Source organism: Trichechus manatus, unplaced genomic scaffold, assembly GCF_000243295.1.
Source record: "Trichechus manatus latirostris isolate Lorelei unplaced genomic scaffold, TriManLat1.0 scaffold00120, whole genome shotgun sequence".
NCBI classification, from domain to species: domain Eukaryota; kingdom Metazoa; phylum Chordata; class Mammalia; order Sirenia; family Trichechidae; genus Trichechus; species Trichechus manatus.
The window spans coordinates 1,882,062-1,901,292 of NW_004444056.1; the positions used below are offsets into that span (position 1 = coordinate 1,882,062).

Here is a 19,231-nt window from a genome sequence, read left to right on the forward strand (position 1 = left end):
TTGTACATTGCCCTGGCAGCTCAGTATTAGTACCCGGCCCACAGCACTGACCTCACTGAGAGTGGAAACTAGTGCTGGATATGATCTGTTTACTTTGTGAGAATTCATTGAATGGACTTGTGTTCTTTTTTCTGTTTGTGTTATAATTCTGTTCATTAAAAAAAAAGAAAATGCTAGCGAGAGTACAGATACATTTGTTAGAGACCAGAAGCTGGGATCAGAGTTGCAGAGTAAAGTAAGCAAAAATGAGATCAGAGATGGGATAGCTTGATAGAGAAAGGATGCAGGTGATGTTCACTGGTTAGATGGACTTTCAAAGGCAGCCTCTGAAAAACTCAAAGGCAAAAGTTGTTACCTTGAGATCAATACCTGCTCGTAGCACTTCCATTTTGATAGCTTATGTCTCAAGGGAGTGCAATAAACAAAACTTGTTTAAAGACAGATCAAAAAGAAAACTAGAAAAGTGGCTCAGGGCCCAGTTTTTTCTGTCATACAGCAATGAGAAAAATGGATTGAGGTGAAGTGGAATTCCCTACAAATTCTTCACCTGAGGTCCATAGATGGGAGACTCCTAAAATTAAGTGCAAAATGATGTCTGCAGTATGTTCTTGGGAGCTTCATCAGAATCTCAGAAAGAATTTGTGACCCTTATCATCTATTTAAGAATTACTATATTAGAAGGAAAAGATTTCTAATAATGAAAAACAAGAAGTGACAAAATTTGAACTCTTTAAATACTGACTTTCCATTAGTAATATATTCTTTTTTGAATAAAATAAAGCATATACATTAAGAATATAGCACTACATTGATAATAAAAAGGCCTGAAATCTAGTCTTCATGTTCTGCCTTTGTGAAATGTTTTCAAAATGAAAGGATATACAATCCTATTTGCTTTCCTCCTAACCAGACTGCTTTAATATAGCCACCCCCACCTGAGAAATCTGAAATTGGCTGCATCAGTAACTGCCACAATGACCATAGCAGTTTCAACAGAAGAAACCAGAAGATGGAGATGGATACCTGAGTTTTTCAGGTTACATCTATGTAGAAACCATTCTAACTCTCTCCTACTTCTCAAAACATCTCCTGCAGCCTGTAGAGTCAGTATGTTTGAATTCCCCTTGTTGCTTACTTAGTATTTGAGATACTAATATATTTTATAAAAACTAAAAAAAGAGCATTGAAATCTACCAAACACAGGTAGGATGTTTTACCTGGAGGTATTTCAACTCCTGTAATCCTGAAGGAATTTTTTTAAGTTTATTGTTTTCCAAATGGATTTCTCTTACACGTGGTATAGTAGCAAGACTTCCATTTTCAATATCTGTGATTCTGTTGTTTCCTAGGCCCAGCCTAAAAATGACATAAAATGAATCAGCTCTTATGCAGATTGTTAGGTGTAAAATACTGCAACTAGTTAGCGAAAAACCCTGCAACCTGTTTAGAAATATAAATCTGTCCTATTTGTATATATCTTCAGAGAGAGGTATTTCATGGCTTTAACAGCCTATTTCAGTATGTAACAGCCTTCTCAAGAATCCCACTGTCAGAAAATTCTTGATCCTAAATTAAAACAAAAGGGAAATTTGAAAAGTATCCTTTCCTCTGTCTACTTTGTTTCCTTCCATTAGCATAGGCAGCAATAATAGTTGTCCTTTTTTCATTTTTCCTTCACACTCTCCAGTAGCAAGTGATAATCTTGACTAGAGTCCCTAAAACACATTTTTCAAAAGGTTTGATTAATATCATAATCACATGTACTACCACTTCTAAGTTAAGATTTTGAGGACTTTTACCTTTGCAGATCTTTGTATCTTTTAAAATCCTCCAGCTCCACATTTGAAATTTTATTATAATCTAAATGAAGCTCCAGTAAAGTTGATGGTAGTTCTAGTGGTAAGGACAAAAAGACAGATATTAGATCAAGTAAGAACAAGCCCCATTGCTTTTATTATTACTGTCATTTTTATATTTTTATTATAAATAACCCAAATATTTGGTTCCATTTCCAGTTTAAATGCATAAACCATAATATTGATAGTTTGTAAAAGATGTAAGATGAATTGAGCTTCTCTACCAGCTAGCTGAACCACTTATAATGGAGAATACATCAAAGGTATAAATTCCCGTGGATAGGATTCCATGCAATAGCGTAATATATCTTCTATTCAATCTTTTATACATAATGTTTTGTCCTGCATTCCAGTGGATATATTTATGGATCCACTGTGAAGCTTTTCTGTGAAGAAGCACCAAGTACTACCTTTTTCTCTTCTCTTAACATTGGCCTCTAGAGATAGTAATCACTTGTTGTTCTTTATAAAAGAGCTGGAGTGTGGCCCCTTCGTCCTCAAGGGTAAGTTTCCTCTTTGGGAATGAGGCTCTGTAGTTCCAGCCTATCTATGATCTATTTACCAATTGGGAGGCAGAGGTGACAGAGAAAATTGTTGTTGTTAGCTGTCATCAAGTTGGCCTTTGACTCATGGCAACCCCATGCACAATGGACTGTTGTAATCCATAGGGCTTTTATAGGCTGATTTTTGAAAGTGCATCACCAGGCCTTTCTTCCTAGCTTGTCTTAGTCTAGAAGCTCCCCTGAAACCTGTTCAGCATCATAGCAACATGCAAGCCTCCACTGACAGATGGGTGGTGGCTGTACATGAGGTGCATTGACCAGGAATTGAACCCGGGTCTTCTGCATGGGAGGCAAGAATTGTACCACTGAACTGCCAGTACCTCTCAGAGAGGATTAGCAATGCATATAATGATGAGAGTCATCCCATTGCCCATTCTCCTGGTATAGCAGTTAGTGAACTTAAGTGTAGGGGTGTGTGTGTGTGTTTCCTAAATTTTATTTATTTTGTTGTTGAGAATATGTCATATTTTACGCAAATAACGCACACCTTCTACGTTGTTTGCCAACCACGTCCTCCCCCTGCAAGGTATTTTTGTAAGTACACTATGCTAATTTTTTTACAGCAACATGTAAAAAAAATTTTGGCATGGCAGCACTTATGAAAATACCTTGCAGGGGGATGGCACAGTTGGCAAACAAACGTAGAAGGTACACATTATTTGCTTTAAAATGTGGTATACAGCAAAACATACACCAATTCAACAGTTTCTACATGTACAATTTAGTGACATTAATTACGTTCTTTCAGTTGTGCAACCATTCTCACCCTCCTTTTCTGAGTTGTTCCTCCCTCATTAATATAAACTCGCTGCCCCCTAATCTTTCAAGTTGCTGTTGTCAGTTTGATCCCATATAAAAGAGCATAATGCTCAAGGCAAACATTTTTTAGTAGTTAAGTTAAATTATTATTTGGTTTTAAGAAGACTTGAGAGGATATTTTTAGTTTAAAGTTTAAACAAAAAACTAATCGAACTGTTACTATTCGCAGGGCAATAGTCTCAGGGGTACATCCACCCTCCATAAGAAAGTCTGGAGTCCATGAGCATTTCAAATTCTGTTCTACATTTCCCCCTTTTGGTCAGGATTCTTCTATGGAATCTTTGATCGAAATGTTCAGTAATGGCACCATCCAGTTCTTCTGGTATCATGGCAAAGGACCATTGCTTATATATTTTCTTAATAAGTTTGAGATTATATATTCAGGCAATTATAACTTTTTATTATGGAAAATTGTAAACATACACAAAAACAGAAACTAATATTAGGAACCGTCATGCTGTTGCCCAGCTTCACAGTTATCTCCATTTTTCTTATCTTGTTTCATCTATCCCACGTATATACGTATTGACTTATTTCTCTGTTGTTACTTGTTTATTCATTTATTTTTTGCTGAAGTGTTTAAAATCAAATCCCATATAAAATGTCACCTGGAAGTACTTCACTAGATGGCTCTAAGTGATAAGGTCATCTTTTTTTATTTTTTACAAAACCACTCTGGTGATATCACATCTAAAAAAATAAACAATAATTATTTAATATCATCTAATATTCAACTGTCCCTATTGCCTTCAATATGTTTTTTTAAAGTTGTTCATGTCAGGATCCAAATAAGGTTTACAAAACACATTTAGTTATCTCTCTTAAAATCTCTTCTTCTATAACATACTCCTTCTTTTTTTCTCCCTGTTCTACTGAGTTGTTTCAGCTATTGATTTGTTTGAGATACTCATATTAAGGATCTGGCTGGTTTTGGATAAAACTTCCACATGGTATCACTTACTGTGTACCTCTAATCTATTTTTTATGATCTGTAGTTAGGTCTAGAGACTTTATTAGATTTAGATACAGCATCCTTTCCCCTAATGGTTTTAGCATTCATTGATAATTGTTGCCTAGATTCATTATTTCATTAGGAATTGAAAATTCATGAATTTCTGATTTTGTCATTCTTTCTGCATTTATTAGCTGGAATTCTTCTATAAAGAATTTCCCCTCATCAATTATTTAGTTACAGTTTTTATAGAAAGGTGGCAGAAATGCTTGATTTTTTTCTCCCTTTATCAGAGTTCACAGTAATGAATGGGTGCATTGTCCAGTGGTGACCTGTGAAGATTTTTATAGTATTATTATGAGCAAATGGATTTGTAATATATTTGATATAGTCAATCCATTGCAGTGCTTATTCTTTTCAATTGATTGTAGTTTTTGTATAAATTAAGAGAGGCATCTGTAGATGCCACCTGGCCATGGTTGGTGCTTAACGAATGCCTCTTCCTTCTCTCTTCCTTGTACATTGCATATCCTGTGCCTAGTCCTCCCAGATTAGCTGAAGCTGGAATGAAAGAGACAAATCAGAAAGTGCAGTCAAGCTTCATTTTATTAGTCCTACATACAAAGTTGTTGTTGTTAGGTGCTGTCGAGTCGGTTCCGACTCATAGCGACCCTGTGTACAACAGAATGGAACACTGTCTGGTCCTGTACCATCCTTAGAATCGTTGCTATGTTTGAGCCCATTGTTGCAGCCACTATGTCAGCCATCTCGTCAAGGGTCTTCCTCTTTTTCATTGACCCTCTACTTTACCAAGCATGATGTTCTTCTCCAGGGACTGGTCCCTCCTGACAACATGTCTAAAGTATGTGAGACAAAGTCTTGCCATCCTCACTTCCAAAGAGCACTCTGGCTATATTTCTTCTAAGACAGATTTGTTTGTTCTTCTGACAGTCCGTGGTATATTCATTATTCTTTGCAAACACCATAATTCAAAGGCATCAATTCTTTTTTGGTCTTCCCTATTCAGTGTTAAGCTTTTGCTTGCATACAAGATGATTGAAAATACCATGGCTTGGGTCAGGCGCCCTTTAGCCCTCAAAGTGACAACTTTGCTTTTCAACACTTTAAAGAGGTCTTTTGCAGCAGATTTGCCCAATGCGATATATGTCGTTTGATTTCTTGACTGCTGTTTCCGTGGACGTTGACTGTGGATCCAAGTAAGACGAAATCCTTGACAACTTCAACATTTTCTCTGTTTATCATGATGTTGCTTATTGGTGTACTTGTGAGGATTTGTGTTTTCTTTATGTTGAGGTGCAATCCATACTGAAGACTGTAGTCGTTGATCTTCATCGGCAAGTGCTTCAAGTCCTCTTCACTTTCAGCAAGCAAGGTTGTGTCATTTGCATATCACAGGTTGTCAGTGAGTCTTCCACCAATCCTTATGCCACATTCTTCTTCATATAGTCCAGCTTCTCAGATTATTTGCTCAGCATACAGATTGAATAAGTATGGTGAAAGGATACAACCCTGATGCACACCTTTCCTGACTTTAAACCACGCAGCATCTCCTTGTTCTGTTTGAACAGCTGCCTCTGGATCTATGTACAGGTTCCTCAGGAGCACAATTAAGTGTTCTGGAATTCCCATTCTTCACAATGTTATCCATAGTTTGTTATGATCCACACAGTTGAATGCCTTAGCATAGTCAATAAAACACAGGTAAACATCTTTCTGGTATTCTCTCCTTTCAGCCAAGATCTGTCTGACATCTGCAGTGATATCCCTAGTTTGATGTCCTCTTCTGAATCCAGCTTGATTTTCTGGTAGTTTCCCTGTCAATGTACTGCTGCAACCTCTTTTGAATGATCTTCAGCAAAATTTTACCTGAGTGTGATATTAAAGATATTATTCAGTGATTTCTACATTCTGTTGGATCACCTTTCTTTGGAATAGGCACAAATATTGATGTCTTCTAGTTGGTTGGCCAGGCAGCTGTCTTCCAGATTTTTGGCATAGAAAAGTGAGCACCTCCAGTGCTGCATCTGTTTGTTGAAACATCTCAGTTGGTATTCGGTCAATTCCTGGAGCCTTGTTTTTCACCAGTGCCTTTAGTGCAGCTTGGACTTCTTCCTTCAGTAGCATTATTAGTTCTTGATCGTATGCGACCTCTTGAAATGGTTGAATGTTGACCAATTCTTTTTGGTACTATGACTCTGCTTATTCCTTCCATCTGCTTTTGATACTTCCTGCGTTGTTCAATATTTTGCCCATAGAATTCTTCAACATTGCAACTCTAGGCTTGAATTTTTTTCTTCTGTTCTTTCAGCTTGAGAAATGCTAAGCGTATTCTTCCCATTTGGTTTTCTAACTCCAGGTCTTTGCACATTTTATTATATTTTACTTTAACTTCTCAAGCTGCCCTTTGAAATCTTTTGTTCAGCTCTTCTACTGCATCATTTTTGCCTCTCGCTTTAGCTACTCTATGTTCAAGAGCAACTTTCAGAGTCTCTTCTGACATCCATTTTGTTCTTTCTTTCCTGTCTTTTTAATGACCTTTTGCTTTCTTTGTGTATGATGTCGTTGATATCATCCCATAACTCGTCTGGTCTTTGGTCATTAGTGTTCAGTGTGTCAAATCCATTCTTGAGTTGGTCTCTAAATTCAAGTAGTATATACTCAAGGTTGTACTTTGGCTCGCGCGGACTTGTTTGAAATTTCTTCAGTGTCAGCTTGAACTTTCATATGAGCAATTGATCATCTATTCCACAGTCGGCCCCTGGCCTTGTTCTGACAGATGATATTGAGCTTTTCCATCGTCTCTTTCCACAGATGTAGTCGATTTGATTCCTGTTTTTTTCCATCCAGTGAGGCCCACATGTATAGTCACTGTTTATGTTGTTGAAAAAAAGTATTTGCAATGAAGAAGTCATTGATCTTACAAAATTCTGTTGTGCAGTCTCCTGCATCATTTCTGTCACCAAGGCCATATTTTCCAACTACCAGTCCTTCTTCTTTGTTTCCACATTTCACTTTCCAATCACCAGTAATCATCAATGCAGCTTGATTGCATGTTTGATCAATTTCAGACTTCAGAAGTTGGTAAAAATCTTCAATTTCCTCATGTTTGGCATTAGTGGTTCTTGCATAAATTTGAATAATAGCCGTATTAAGTGGTCTTCCTTGTAGGCGAATGGATATTATCCTATCACTGACAGCATTGAACTTCAGGACAGATCTTGAAATGTTCTTTTTGACAAATGCGACGCCTTCCTTTTCAGTTTGTCGTTGCTGGCATAGTAGACCGTATGATTGTCTGATTCAGAATGGCCAGTAACAGTCTCTTTCAGCTCACTAATGCCTAGGATATCGATCTTTATGTGGTCTGTTTCATTCTTGATGACTCCCAATTTTCCTAGATTCATACTTAGTACATTCCATGTTCCGATTATTAATGGGTAGTTACAGCTGTTTCTTCTCATTTTGAGTTGTGCCACCTCAGCAAATGAAGTTCCTGAAAGCTCTGCTCCATCCACAAAGTATTATTTGTTAACCAAATGTTCTAGTTAGCTACCTGGAAAATTCCAACGCTTGCTAAAATATTTTCTTCTTATGTTAATGGTAAAGACTGATGAAGGTAATTAAGACATCCTTATGAATATCAATACTCTTTACAGGCTGAATTTATGTTGATTCTAGAATATACTTCGAGTTTTAATAAATAAACTAGAGAGCAGAAAAATAATTCTTCTAAACTGGGAGGGATCTAATTTCTTGAATTCTGATTAGTTGAATTTAATTATGTTCATGGAATGACAATACACCCCCTCCAATATGTAAAAGACAAAGGTTCTGTTCTCAAAGACCTTATATTTGAGTTGAGGAAATCCATAATACATAGAAAAATCACTAGAAAAATATACAGTATGCCAGCCTATTCTAGAGTATGTTTTAGAAAGTCAGGAAGAGGGAAATCTCTATACATGTTGAGAAGTCAGGAAAACTTCTTGAAAGAGGGTGTGTAGAACTTGAGGGAGACTTATATGCCACCTAAGACATAAAGAAGGAAGATAAATAAAGAAAAAAGTGTAGCCTCTATAGGATAAATGAGCAAAGGTGTTAATTTGAGTAGAAGCTCAATGACTGCCGACAAACATTAACATACTTTTGCTCAAATATTGCTGTTCCTACTCTATCTTTGAATGGGTTTTTTCAAATTTTTAAAAAATTTCCCTGCACACCATTATGTAGTAGAATTTTCCAAATGGGAAGTAAACATTTTTCCACTCTCCTTATGTTAAATTATATCTGGTAAGGACTGTTTAGAGCTCTGAATGATTTCATTCAGTCACAAGAAGTGAAATTGATTGGATTTTAACATCTAGGGAGTCAACCTGAACATTTTTGTGAATGAATGACAAAAACAAAAAATTTTATTGCCTTGTGAACGTCAAAGAGATCTTGAAGGAATAGTTATGTAAATTGAGAGATTTTATTCCAATGTAAATTTCCTAAGACATTCCTTTAGGCTTAGGAAAATCTCAAGAACTTCATGAGAAGGAAACCCGTTTTTATATACACTATGAAATTTGAAGAAAATAGCAATCACGATATTTTGCAGTATAGAAAAGGCTGCTAACGTGAACCTCAAAGAACAGTGATGACTTGTGAAGACATGCTGAGCCCCGCCTCTAACTTTAGGCTTCCTCTGCCTCCCTGTCCTTGTCTTCTGGTCTGTCTCTGTCTTCACTCTGTCCTTTCCTTTTCCCTGTATCTGCTTCTGCCATACACAACAGATTTTATTTATTTAACTTATTGAGTAAAGGTTTGTTTCTTTTTTGTTCTAAAGATAAAAAGGTAAATAAAACATTGTAGGTTTCTTGCAGGAAAACAACCATCTTCTTCAAAGCTAAATTAAGGTGTTTTTTTTTTATTTGTGGGGTTCTGAATTAAAATGTTTTATTATAGATAGAAACATCATCTCCTTACTCTTCAGATGATTTTTCTCCTAAATGAAACATCATCACTTGATTATTAATTTCACCTTTGCTATGTCTTTTAAGTTACTATGTTTGTTTTTGTTAATCTTTTGGACGGGGTGATTAGTAGAAAAGAGGTTATGGTGAAGTTGCAGCTATTACAGGTGGATACTCAAAGACAGAGCTATTTGAAAATGAAATTTTATTAATCACCGGGGTTATTTGAGATCTAGGTGGTCATCAAAGCAGAGAGAGAGAGAAAGCTCAAGCCCTTGTCAGGGAAAAGGAAAGCATGGCTTCCAAGGAAGGCAATACTATCCAGGTGATCATCAGACTGGGGACTTGGAAATAATGGGCCAAAAACTAATAGTCATGTAGCAAACTTAAGACCCGTTTTACTTTGAAGTTCCAGCTTCAGGTCACATGAAGCTATGAGAGAGTGTAATTTTCATTTTGATAATGATAATGTCATGAGCAGGCACTTACTACATGCCAGACACTGCTCTAGACCTCTCTGTGTATGGGCGCGTTGATTTCACAGCAGCCCTGAGAAGGAGCTGGAGTACAGAGGGCCTTGCCTCAGGTGACATGCCACTCCTGGCAGAGCCCGCATTTGTCCCCTAGTCTGTCCTTTCAGGCTTCACACCTAACCACTGCTGTTCTGCTTGGGAGGCTGGTTCTCTGGCCCCGTCCATCTTCTCTGCTTTCTTCTTTATGGAAATGTCTACCTCTAACAGGTACTTAACAGAATGACAAATATAGGTGAATAAATGTCAGGAAAGAGAAAGGGAAGAAAAAGTTCATTTCTTCTTAGTATTTGTTCATACTGGAGCACAAAAAATTCTTGCCTCTTCTTGTTGTTTAAGTACTTTATTTGTCGGTGAGAAAATGGTCAATTTCATACTACACTGGCTAGATATACTAGTAAGAAGGATTTCTAATTGCAGTGTAGTTTTGGCAATGCATATATTGCAGTTTACAACATTACATTTAATGTTCATTTAAAGATGATGATTTTTTAAAATATTCTATATTAAATAAGTAAATACAAACCTTTAGGAACTGAGGTTAGTTTTGCTTCTGCAATTCTGATATGGAACACTGTCACTCCTTCAAATGCCCCTGGTTCTATCCCATTATTATCAAGAGGATTTGCACTCATTTCTGTGGGGGAAATTACATAATTTAGCATACATATTTGTATATGAAGGAAACTTACAATGCAGAGATACACATCCCAAGAAAATTCTGATTCATGTACACTTAATCATTCAGGCTCATTTTCACTGAGTATATCTGCTTCTCTCTCTCTGTTCCCCTTTCTGCCAGCCTCAGAAAAAGGCTTCTTCTTATTACATAAGCTAGAATATAGAACAGGCTCACTATTTTCCTTTAAATTACTAAATCATTAAGTTACTAGTACTCTCCTCCAACCATGAACATGATAAAGGCTTCATTATAGTAATATTGCATCAGAAAAAAAAAGAAAGATCATTCTTTCTATAATCCAAAATGTTCGTGTTTTCCAGTGTACATTTCATTTATTTGGTACCTAAAGGAAAGCTTATGGGGCAGTTCTACTCTGTCATACAGGGTTGCTATGAGTCGAAATTGACTCAACGGCATGCAGCAACAACTTTTTAAAAAATTGTAAGTCAATTGGAAATGGTGATTTGATTAACAGAAATATAACTCGGAGGAAATTTAAGTAAATAAGGCTATTTGGTAAATGCCAGTCACTTTGGTTGAATAAAATAAATGAAAGAAATGAATGAGAATATTTCTTAGAAATTTTGAATAGATAATGTGAGAGAAATGGTATGGTTATATGATGGGTGGTAGAAGTAAAATACGGTGGGATTTAAGGTATACCACAAAAAATTTCTTGGATTAATAATCTTAAAGATGTAACCTTAGGTCTAACCAAAAGTTAGTTCTATATTGCAAATAATATCTGAATTAATTTTGTATGTTATATTTGAGTAATTTATGTTGTTGTTGTTGTTAGGTACCATCGAGTTGGTTCCAACTCATAGCGACCCTACGTGCAACAGAATGAAACCCTGCCCGGTCCTGTGCCATCCTCACAATCATTGTTATGCTTGAGCCCATTGCTGCAGCCACTGTGTCAGTCCATCTTGTTGAGGGTCTTCCTCTTTTTTGCTGACCCTCTACTTCACCAAGCACAGTGTCGTTCTTCAGGGAGTGATCCCTCCTGATAATATGTCCATAGTATGCGAGACATAGTCTCGCCATCCTCACTTCTAAGGAGTATTCTGGCTGTACTTCTTCCAAGACAGATTTGTTTGTTCTTCTGGCAGTCCGTGATATGTTCAATATTCTTCACCAACTCCACAATTCAAAGCTGTCAATTCTTTTTCAGTCTTCCTTATTGATCGTCCAGCTTTTGCATACATATGAGGTGATTGAAAACACCATGGCGTGGGTCAAACACACCTTAGTCTTCAAGGTGACATGTTTGCTTTTCAACACTTTAAAGAGGTCTTTTGCAGCAGATTTGCCCAATGCGAAGCATCTTTTGATTTCTTGACTGCTGCTTCCATGGGTGTTGATTGTGGATCCAAGAAAAATGAAATCCTTGACAACTTCAATTTTTTCTCCATTTATCATGATTTTGCTTATTGGTCCAGTTGTGAGAATTTTTGTTTTCTTTATGTTGAGGTGTAATCCATACTGAAGGCTGTAGTCTTGGATCTTCATCAGTAAGTGCTTCAAGTCTTCTTCGTTTTCAGCAAGAAAGGTTGTGTCATTTGCATAAAGCAGGTTGTTAATGAGTCTTCCTCCAATCCTGATGCCGCATTCTTTTTCATATAGTCCAGCTTCTCGGATTATTTGCTCAGCCTACAGATTGAATAAGTATGGTGAGAGGATACAATCCTGATGCACACCTTTCCTGACTTTAAACCACGCGGTATCTCCTTGTTCAGTTCAAACAGCTGCCTTTTAATCTATGTACAGGTTCCTCATGAGCACAATTAAGTGTTCTGGAATTCTCATTCTTCGCAGTGTTATCCATAATTTATTATAATCCACACAGTCGAATGCCTTAGCATAGTCAATAAAACACAGGTAAACATCTTTCTGGTATTCTCTGCTTTCAGCCAGGATCCATCTGACATCAGCAATGATACCCCTTCCATGTCTCTTCTGAATCTGTCTTGAGTTTCTGGCAGTTCCCTGTCGATATACTGCTGCAGCCGCTTTTGAATGATCTTCAGCAAAATTTTACTTGCATGTGGTTCAATAATTTCCACGTTCGATTGGATCACCTTTCTTGGGAATAGGCATAAATATGGCTCTCTTCCAGTTGGTTGGCCAGGTAGCTGTCCTCCAAATTTCTTGGCATAGACGAGTGAGCACCTCCAGCGCTGCATCCATTTGTTGAGACATCTCAGTTGGTATTCCCTCAATTCCTGGAGGCTTGTTTTTTGCCAGTGTCTTCAGTGGATCGTGGACTTCTTCCTTCAATACCATCGGTTCCTGATCATATGCTACCTCCTGAAATGGCTGAACATTAACCAATTCTTTTTGGTATAGTGACTCTGTGTGTATTCCTTCCATCTTCTTTTGATGCTTCCTGCATCATTTAGTAGTTTCCCCATAGAATCCTTCACTATTCCAACTCGAGGCTTGAATTTTTTCTTCAGTTCTTTCAGCTTGACAAATGCCAAGCATGTTCTTCCCTTTTGGTTTTCTTTCTCTAGGTCTTTGCACATGTCATTATAATGTGCAAAGTGAAGTATTATAATGAGTAGTTTATAGAACCCATTAAAAATACTACCTTTATGTTAAATAAGAACAACATAGATTTTCTCAAGTAGGGCCCAGTCAGAAAACAGAAACCACACTAGGTATTTTAGGTGTTTCAAAAGAGATATATGTGTGTGTTTGTGTGTTTGTGTGTGTGTGTGCTTATGTGTCTGTGTGTGTGTGTTACCAAAGTCATATTTTCTTTAAGTGCTATAAATTTTGTTTGATATTGCAATGATTTTTTAGTGGCTACTCTAGGTAAGGATTATTAGATTCAAAAAATCAGTTTTGGAAATTATCAGTTAATTTGTTAATAATCAGTTATTTGTTAATAATGATGATAAATTTCTTCACATTTCACGTTGCTTATAATTTCAAGATGTCCCATTCATTTGAAAAACTTACCCAGAACATGTAAAGTATTCATTCCTTTGAATGTATCCTTTTGTATTTTCTTAACTTTATTATCATGAATTCTGAGTTCTGCTAACGACTTCGGAAGATTAAGTGGTATTTCACCTAGTTGGTTGTGGGACAAATACAGCCTTCGCAGCTTCTTTGTGCTTAGAAAGGCTTTTGGGTGAATCTTTGTTAGCTTGTTGTTATTCAGAATCAGACCCTAGATAAAGCATAGAAAGTTAAACAATGTCAGGAATTATATTTATCTGTATTTAACAATGATTAATCAATCATGGAAATCAGTGTAATTTGTGTCATTCATGTGCTTGATCAACCATATAAATAATTTTCTAACCCATTCCAAGCTAAAACTATATTTACTACTGAGTGGGAACAGCATGCAAAGATTTAATGACTTATTCTGTGCCTTTGGTTTACATACAAACTCATCTTTTTCAATTTAGCTTATCTTTGAGTAGGACAAGTCTTCATTTCTAACCTCATCTTTCCCATCAGAAAAATGACCAATTTTACTGTCTTATCTCAGAATTTATTTACAGATTTAATACATTTTTGCATGATTTTATTTACTTTTAAATCCTCATTTCTTTCATGCCTACTAATATTTATCATCTCTCCCAGAATAAAGACCTGTAAGGGGGAAAAAAACATAGAAAGTTTCATCAGTATTCTGGCATATTTTCAAACCCCTGTGAGGTAGTAATGAATCCTGAAGAGTGACTCAACCCCTCCTCAGTTATGTCACTATTTCTCAGTGTGTCAAGTACCCTTTAGAGAGGATATAACCCCAGAGAGTAGATGAGCTTGCTATCATAGGGACTCTGCTTTCTCTACAGCTAAGTCCTTTACGATATGTTCAAGGGTGCGTGACTCTTTGGGTGACCAACCATCTCAGTCTTCTGGAACTGAGAGATTTTTGGGACATGGAAATTTCAATACTACAATTGGGAAAGTCTGGGCAAACTGGGACAAGTTGGTCACCCTAATAGCTGTATTCATTATAAAAATGGACATAGTTCAGCCCTTTTCATATTGTCAGATTTTGTAGAAAGAATTTTCCAACTGTTCCAAGGACAATGGCAAGTTGCTAAAAATTCTTTAGGACCTTTTTGTACTTCTTTACTAATCCAAATCATATACTTCTTTCAAGGAACAGCTCTAGATTTCTTTCTTTTATGGATTTTGTCCCCAATCCTCTTCTACAACAATCTTCCCATTGTTTCCAAAATGGTTTAATATGCCTTACTGGTATTATTCAAGTTGTTGTTTTCCCACGGAAGAAACACAAACTCTTTGGCAGTTAAAATAAGCTTCCTTTTTATTATGTTTACTTATTTCATTCTAGGCCCTTTGCTTCTCTTTTCTCACCTTCTTTTCAGACATAGCACTACTGTTAAAAATTACGCCTGAGAAGGGTTATACCTAGGAGAAGAGTTAAAACTATGTTATGTTACCAAGCCTGATAAAATATACTTCTTTCTTAATGTATGATGTCAGTTAAGAGTTCATTCTAATTTCCTTTGGTTATACCGAAAAATAAGGGGAGGGAGGGAGTTTAACAACTTGGTGGATCACAAAGGTGGTTGTGAAACTTCATTTGATAGCAGAAATTATCACTATCATTTTAGTTATGAGGAAACAGTCACAATGAAGAGAAGTATCTTGGCTTCGGTTCCCCTACAACTCTCAGATCCCAGGCCCTCTGCCTCTAAATCCTTTGTTCTTTCTTTGTGTCAGGCTTCCCTGTCATGAGCCCCAGAGTAAATGTATGCCTTAGTAAAGATCCAGCTATGATGAGTGTGGTTTTTTGTTTGTTCTTTTTCCTCTGGTTAAGACATGAAGTTGTTGGAGCTGCATAGAAGGAAGGATAAGTAATACAAAGTAGGAGAAGAGTTTTTATTTAGCACTATTAAATGTTGCCCTAGTGTGTTGGCTTGGCAGAGTGTCTCCAGTTAAACTATACTTTCAGTGTTGGCTTTTACATGTAAATTCCCAAACTGGAAGTCACAGAGCTCCAAATTTGTCATTGACAAAAAATGTGGTTATATGTAAAGACAGAAGATGAGAAAAGTATAGCCTTTCAAAAGTAGGGCAATAATTCTTCATAATGAATGTGGCTATAATAATAGGTTAGAAAAAAACTGCAAATGTCTGTTTGTGTGTATGTTTTTTGAATGATCTGTCTCACTCTCTAATACTGTATTGTCCATTTTTTAAGAACCAGAATGTCATACAAGCAGCTAAAACATAATAGAATTTATAGACTATCTAAAAAACATATAATTCCCTTTCAAGACAGGTACCACATATGGTGATATTATAACTAAATAAATGTTTTGAAAGTGACAAAAGGTGAACGCAATTCAAGTACAAAGTATATGTTTTAAAAGGTGCTCTAAATTAGTATGTTGTGATTCATTTGGCTAACACTAAGTTGGTGGTAATAATAGTTAACAGCTGAGTGCTTGCCTGATATGTATTGGGAACCTTATGTATTAGCTCATTTAATTTTAATAACCACTCTATGTATATAGATACTAATATTATACTCCTTTTACAGCTGTAGAAGTTAAGGCTTAGGGAGATTAAGCCACTTTCCCAGTGTCATATATTTGGTAGAGCCAAGATTTGAGGCCAGGTCTGCCTGACTCCAAAATATTCACTCTTAAGCACAATCTAGGCGGCCTAAGACAGCTCCTAACACCTTTTAGATTCTCATTTCTCAGTGAATAGTGAGAATACCTGTGGACTAAGTCCCTGAAATACTCCTAATACTTTAATGAAGTGATTATATGACAAATTTAAAACATTTTATGCTTCTGTATTAAATATGCCATTAGTTATTATTCTTGTGATTGTACATGCTGGATATGAATTGAGGAGGTGGTTGAAGTATTCGTAGGCTATATTTCCAACCTATGATGGTAGAAGAATGGAAAAGCCATTCTCCAGAAGTTTCTTTGCTCTGAGGTTAGTGGAGTGTACTGGATGGATCTTCAGTGGAATACATTGTGTTATTGCTGATTGTCTTAATATTTAAGTGATGCCTCAGTTATGAAACAAATATATGCTCTTCCAGTTGCTCTTTTTATTTTTTTTAATGTCAAAGCTGTATTATGTGTGGAGGCTTAACAAATAAGAGCAGTCTGAATATACATTTGAAAGAGAAGAAGTGAGGAAGATCCCAGAGAGCACCAGGTACATGATAGTACAGTAGAAAGAACATGGCCTTTGCAGGCAGGCCATCCGGGGCCCTGCTCTGGGCTCTGCTCCTTGCCATGCAGACTTGTAAGGATTAAGCTAGAGAACATAAGTGAAGAGCATCCTTCACAGTGTCTAGAACATAGTTGGCCCTCAATAAACATTAATATCCTGCTCATCCAGCCAATGAAAACAGACAAGGACTGGTTTGCATAGTGGAACTCAGTAGTCACTTTCCCCTCCCTGCTTAGAAGTATCCACAGGGTTGAAGTGTCCACTGCATTTATCTGATGGTGATCTTGAGGCAAGGGTGAACTAGCATCTCAACATTACACCTCTCAGTTACAGGAACAAGAGCAGGCCTAATATGGTTGTGATATTTTCTGCCTTCTCCTCTCAGTGCTATAACTTAACTGGAGATGGCAGGCTTTTTTTTTTTTTTCTTTGCTTTCTCTAACTCAGCCTGAGAATATGGAACATGGCCTGGAAGAATCATATTCGCTTACCACCCACCGCAATGCAAAAAAACAAGCTGCTCCACCCTAATAAGGAGGGAAATTCAGCAAGGCCAGGGCAAGGTCCCAAGGGAAAGATGATACCTTCAGGGCTTGGTACTGTGAAATCAGGCTCTCCTCCAAACTCAACTTCAAATTAAACTAGAAATATTTCTAGCTAAAATTTATAAGTCTCCAAATGTTAAATAGAGAAATCGTTGAGAATCTTTTACATCTTAGAAAATTAAAATGATCTTCATAAAGATAGTAAGGAAGAAAATGCCCTTACATCTCTGAAGGCCCAGAAAGAAAACCATACAAATGTATATTAGTCAATTAGATATATTCCATGTGCTGCTGTTAGAGATTTGTTATGTCCTAAGATAAGGCAGTGAGTTCAGGTAAAGATTTTCTTACACTCTATGCTAATATTGTGTTGTTGTGAGGTGCCGTCAAGTCAGTCAATGTTTATTCATAGTGACCCAGTGTGACAGAATAGAACTGCCCCATAGAGTTGTCTAGGTTGTAATCTTTCTGGGAGCAGATCACCAGGTCTTTTCTCCCATGGAGCTGCCAGTGGGTTTGAACTGCCAGCCTTTCAGTTAGCAGCCAAGTACCACCAGGGCTCCTTCTATGCCAATGAGTTCCTGTAAATAATTTTTTTTTCTTATTCATTATAATGTATAGTGACTGTTATTACTTGAGTAGATTGTAAGCTCATTTAAGGACCATTTACTTAAACTCTTAGCCCACTGCCTTTTACCTAGCTATTGTTTGACAAACATCAGTTGAATTAAATCTATAATTTTTCATTAACTAGAACACTGTTGAATAACAGGAATTTTCTCATTCTTCACACACAGAAGAGTAAGGCTTGTTTACACTAACACAATACAATTAATCAATTCAGCAGTGATATAGATTATTCACTTAGATATTGAAAATAAGAACATAATATTCTTACATAAAGTGAAATGAGTCCTTTAAAATCATTTTCTTTTATTTCCTTGATTTTATTGTTTTGAAGGTCTAACATTCGAGTATCAAATGGAATGTTGCTTGGGACTGAGTTCAAACCTGAGAAATAAACAAACATCATATAATGGAAAATTATGCTAAAAATGAAATTAATATGGTTAAAAAATATATATTTTTTTACCCATGGTTATCATTAAGTAACAGAAGACTTAACCATTGCAACTGATGACAAAAACATTCTTTTTGGAAAGGCCTAAAGACCTTTTCAAGTAACCTAATTGTTTTTACAAGGATGAGCCATCTGCTCATATGTCTAGCTTGGTCGAGCTGTCACTGTTCATCTGTTCCAAGGTAAAATTGTTGTTGCTGTTAGGTGCCATTGAGTCGATTTTTGACTCACAGCAACTGTTGGAAGTTTTGAACTATGTCCCCCAAAAATATGTGTTGTAAATCCTAACCTCTGTACCTGTGGTTATAATCCCATTTGGGATTGTGTTCTTTGTTATGTTAATGAGACAGGATTAGTGTAGGGCATATCTTGAGTCAATCTCTTTTGAGATATAAAAGACATTAAAAGCAAGCTAGCAAGCAGAGACCAGGGAAGAGAGATGCCAAGCCACATGAAGATCACCCAGGAGCCGAAGCTCAGAAGAGACATGGACCTTACTCCAGAGCCAACAGGGATAGAAAGGCTTCCCCTAGAGCCAGCACCCTGATTTCAGACTTCTAGCCTCCTAAACTGTGAGAAAATAAATTTCTGTTTGTTGAAGCCACCCATTTGTGGTATTCCTCTTATAGCAGCACTAGATAACTAAGACAGAAATTGGTACTGGAAAAGTGGAGTGCTGCTCTAACAGATACCTAAAATGTAGAAGCGGTTTTGGAATTGGGTAATGAATAGAGGCTGGAAGAGTTTTAAGGTGCCTGATAGTAAAAACCTAGATTTCCTTGAAGAGACTTTTGACAGAATTATGGAAGTCAAAGGCAATTCTGGTGAGGGCTAAGAAGGAAGTGAGGAGAGCTATAGAGAAAGTCTCTGTCGTCTTAGAGAATACATATGGCACCAGCAACAGAATGTTGCTAGACATGTGGATGTTAAATGTGCTTCTGGTGAGGCTTTAAAAGAAAATGATGAACATGTGATTGGACAATGGAAGAAGGCTGATACTTTTTATGCAGTGGCAAAGAACTTGTCTGA

General features: G+C 36.7%; 2 protein-coding genes across 3 annotated transcripts in view; one reads left to right on the top strand and one right to left on the bottom strand.

Moving 5' to 3' along the window:
- CENPP (centromere protein P) overlaps positions 1-19,231 on the top strand; it is a 391,733-nt gene that overhangs the window by 211,467 nt on the left and 161,035 nt on the right. The gene's annotated exons all lie outside the window — the stretch shown is intronic.
- ASPN (asporin) overlaps positions 1-19,231 on the bottom strand; it is a 34,451-nt gene that overhangs the window by 1,792 nt on the left and 13,428 nt on the right. Inside the window, exons 3-7 of the mRNA XM_004384221.2 lie at positions 18,020-18,132; positions 13,346-13,559; positions 10,223-10,333; positions 1,800-1,893; positions 1,218-1,356 (exon numbers count right to left, since the gene is read on the bottom strand). Of these exons, the coding sequence (XP_004384278.1) occupies positions 1,218-1,356; positions 1,800-1,893; positions 10,223-10,333; positions 13,346-13,559; positions 18,020-18,132 (671 nt within the window). The remainder of the gene's footprint in view (positions 1-1,217; positions 1,357-1,799; positions 1,894-10,222; positions 10,334-13,345; positions 13,560-18,019; positions 18,133-19,231) is intronic.